Raw genomic sequence first — 2,233 nt, 5'->3', positions numbered from 1 at the left:
TATATATGTGTGTGTGTGTGTGTGTGTGTGTGCGTGCGTGCGTGCGTGCGTGCGTGCGTGCGTGCGTGTGTGCCTGCGTGCGTGTGTGCGTGCGTGCGTGCGTGCGTGCGTGCGTGCGTGCGTGCGTGCGTGCGTGCGTGCGTGCGTGCGTGACCATGAGCGTTGTTACTGCGCGAATGTTTACCGTGATTTCCTAATGAGTGTGTGCTTTTCCTCACTGTTTTGCAGAAGATGTTTCCCGGCCCCACTCCTCTCAACTGTGCGGCTCCGGACGGACCGCCGCCCATCGTAGGCACGGACACTAGCTCGGGTGACCCGCGCTGCCGTGTGTTCATCGGAAATCTCAACACGTTTAAGGTGGGTCTTGCCTGTGTGTGTTAGTGTTTGTGTGTAAATTCGGCAAGCATTACGTGATATTCACGACATGGTTTGTAATTCCGCACATGCAACAATACATCCAAGTTCAAGAATTTTAGCTTTGATGTATTTCTATCTAGAGCTTGGTACAGCTTTGATCATGCAGCTTTGACACAAGTATTGATTTGCGAGAAAGATTGCTGTTGCTATTCTCTCGTATAATACGGTCTTATTACTAAAACTTTCAATGCCAGTAAGAGGTTATTCAAAGTTAAAATTATCAAAATAACTTCCCCTCCCCCATAAGCGTAAGGGATTAGTTTTGCCATGTTCGTAATTAGCAATTGCATTAAGGAGTGTGACTCGATGAAAAATGCATAATTTCGGAATTACTGACATTTACTGTGTGTTGATCAGTTGTAACGAAATAAAAATGACCTCAATATTTTCGGGGCACATTCCATTTTCTCTGCGATATTTCACTGCGAGAACACCTGTCCATACTGTGAGTAGATCATTTCGATGAGTACAGACTAAACATTGCTAACATTGACTAAAATGTCAGCTTTGATACTACCTCTTCGTGGTGGAAAATGTATGAAGGAAAGCAATGAAATATCGCAGAACAAGTGGTGTGATGTAAATTGTAACTATATCGGTCAGCTTTATTGCATTACAATATATAAGCATTTAGAAATCTTGGGTTAGGGCAAATAAATGTTGACTTTTAGGTTATTAGCTAGGTATATCCTTTACTGATGTTCTTTAACTACCTCTAGGAAGATCTATTACATGTGCATTATTAATATTATACGTATAAGTATATTCTCCCATATGGCGTTGTTTTCGTATCGAGCGTGTTTGCTTAGTAGGTGTAAACCTAACGCATTATCAACTTAATAGTCGAGGCTCATTACAACTATTATTACACTATAACGTTATCAGACCGTCTTGTGTGATTTTATTTTTTAATTTCCGTTCATAATTAGTGACGAGATTCGTTTAGATACACGTTATATTCGCGCCTCCCTGCGACGGAGACCAATTAGTGCAGTCCGTCTACAGATTCTATACCCTTCTAACATACAAACCCTTTCGCCGCTGCAATTCCATTGCTAACAAGACTCCGAAGAGTCAGGTTGATATAATTGCGAGTTGTGGCTGTACGTGCACGTTATTATATATAATTATGCACTTTATATATGCCAGGCTCGCGCGGGGAAATTACTGAATACGTGTGCAGTATATAGATGGCGCTGATCGAAGCACTTTTTTATTTGATTCGTCGAGACGAAGACGTCGGTTTTCTGCCGATAGGCCTGCGCTGGTTGTATATATAGCGTTTGTATGTAATTGCCGACTGCGTTCTGTTGCTCGTTAGCGCTTTCCATTCATTCCCGTCGCTACCGTACTTTAATTACGGTGCTGAAAACATCGCTGGGGCGTATTCACGAGCGTCTGCGGCGTCTTGTGATGAAAATCGTTTCGCAACGTGGTAAAATTACTTCTTCTCCCGCGATTGCATAAGCCGTAGTAATCGTTTCGGCATGGCATGCATTATGTCGACATGGTTATGTGTGTATCACAGGTCCGATCAATATAGTCGCCACCTGCGTTATAAAGCTTGTGTTCGCCTAGCGCAAATACGCCATTAGAAAAAGAGAGGTGGACAGACAGACAGACAGACAGACAGACAGACAGACAGACAGACAGACAGACAGACAGACAGACAGACAGACAGACAGACAGACAGACAGACAGACAGACAGGAACAGGAATAGGAGAGAGAGAGAGAGAGAGAGAGAGAGAAGAGAGAGAGAGAGAGAGGGGGGGGAGGGAGGGAGAGAGAGAGAGAGAGGGAGGGAGGGAGGGGGGG

The 2,233-nt window shown here is 44.2% G+C and overlaps 1 protein-coding gene across 4 annotated transcripts in view; it reads left to right on the top strand.

Annotated features, from left to right (window-relative positions):
* Nucleotides 1-2,233, top strand: part of LOC106811429 — a 75,039-nt gene that overhangs the window by 55,386 nt on the left and 17,420 nt on the right. For all 4 annotated transcript variants that reach the window (XM_014815039.1, XM_014815040.1, XM_014815038.1 and 1 more), the window contains one exon: nucleotides 229-357. In XM_014815039.1, coding sequence (XP_014670525.1) covers nucleotides 229-357 — 129 coding nt within the window. The remainder of the gene's footprint in view (nucleotides 1-228; nucleotides 358-2,233) is intronic.

Source organism: Priapulus caudatus, unplaced genomic scaffold (assembly GCF_000485595.1).
Source record: "Priapulus caudatus unplaced genomic scaffold, Priapulus_caudatus-5.0.1 Scaffold538, whole genome shotgun sequence".
In the NCBI taxonomy this organism is placed as follows: Eukaryota; Metazoa; Priapulida; class Priapulimorpha; order Priapulimorphida; family Priapulidae; genus Priapulus; species Priapulus caudatus.
Note: the sequence above shows the minus strand (reverse complement) of the source record. Positions and strands in the feature narration are given on the sequence as shown.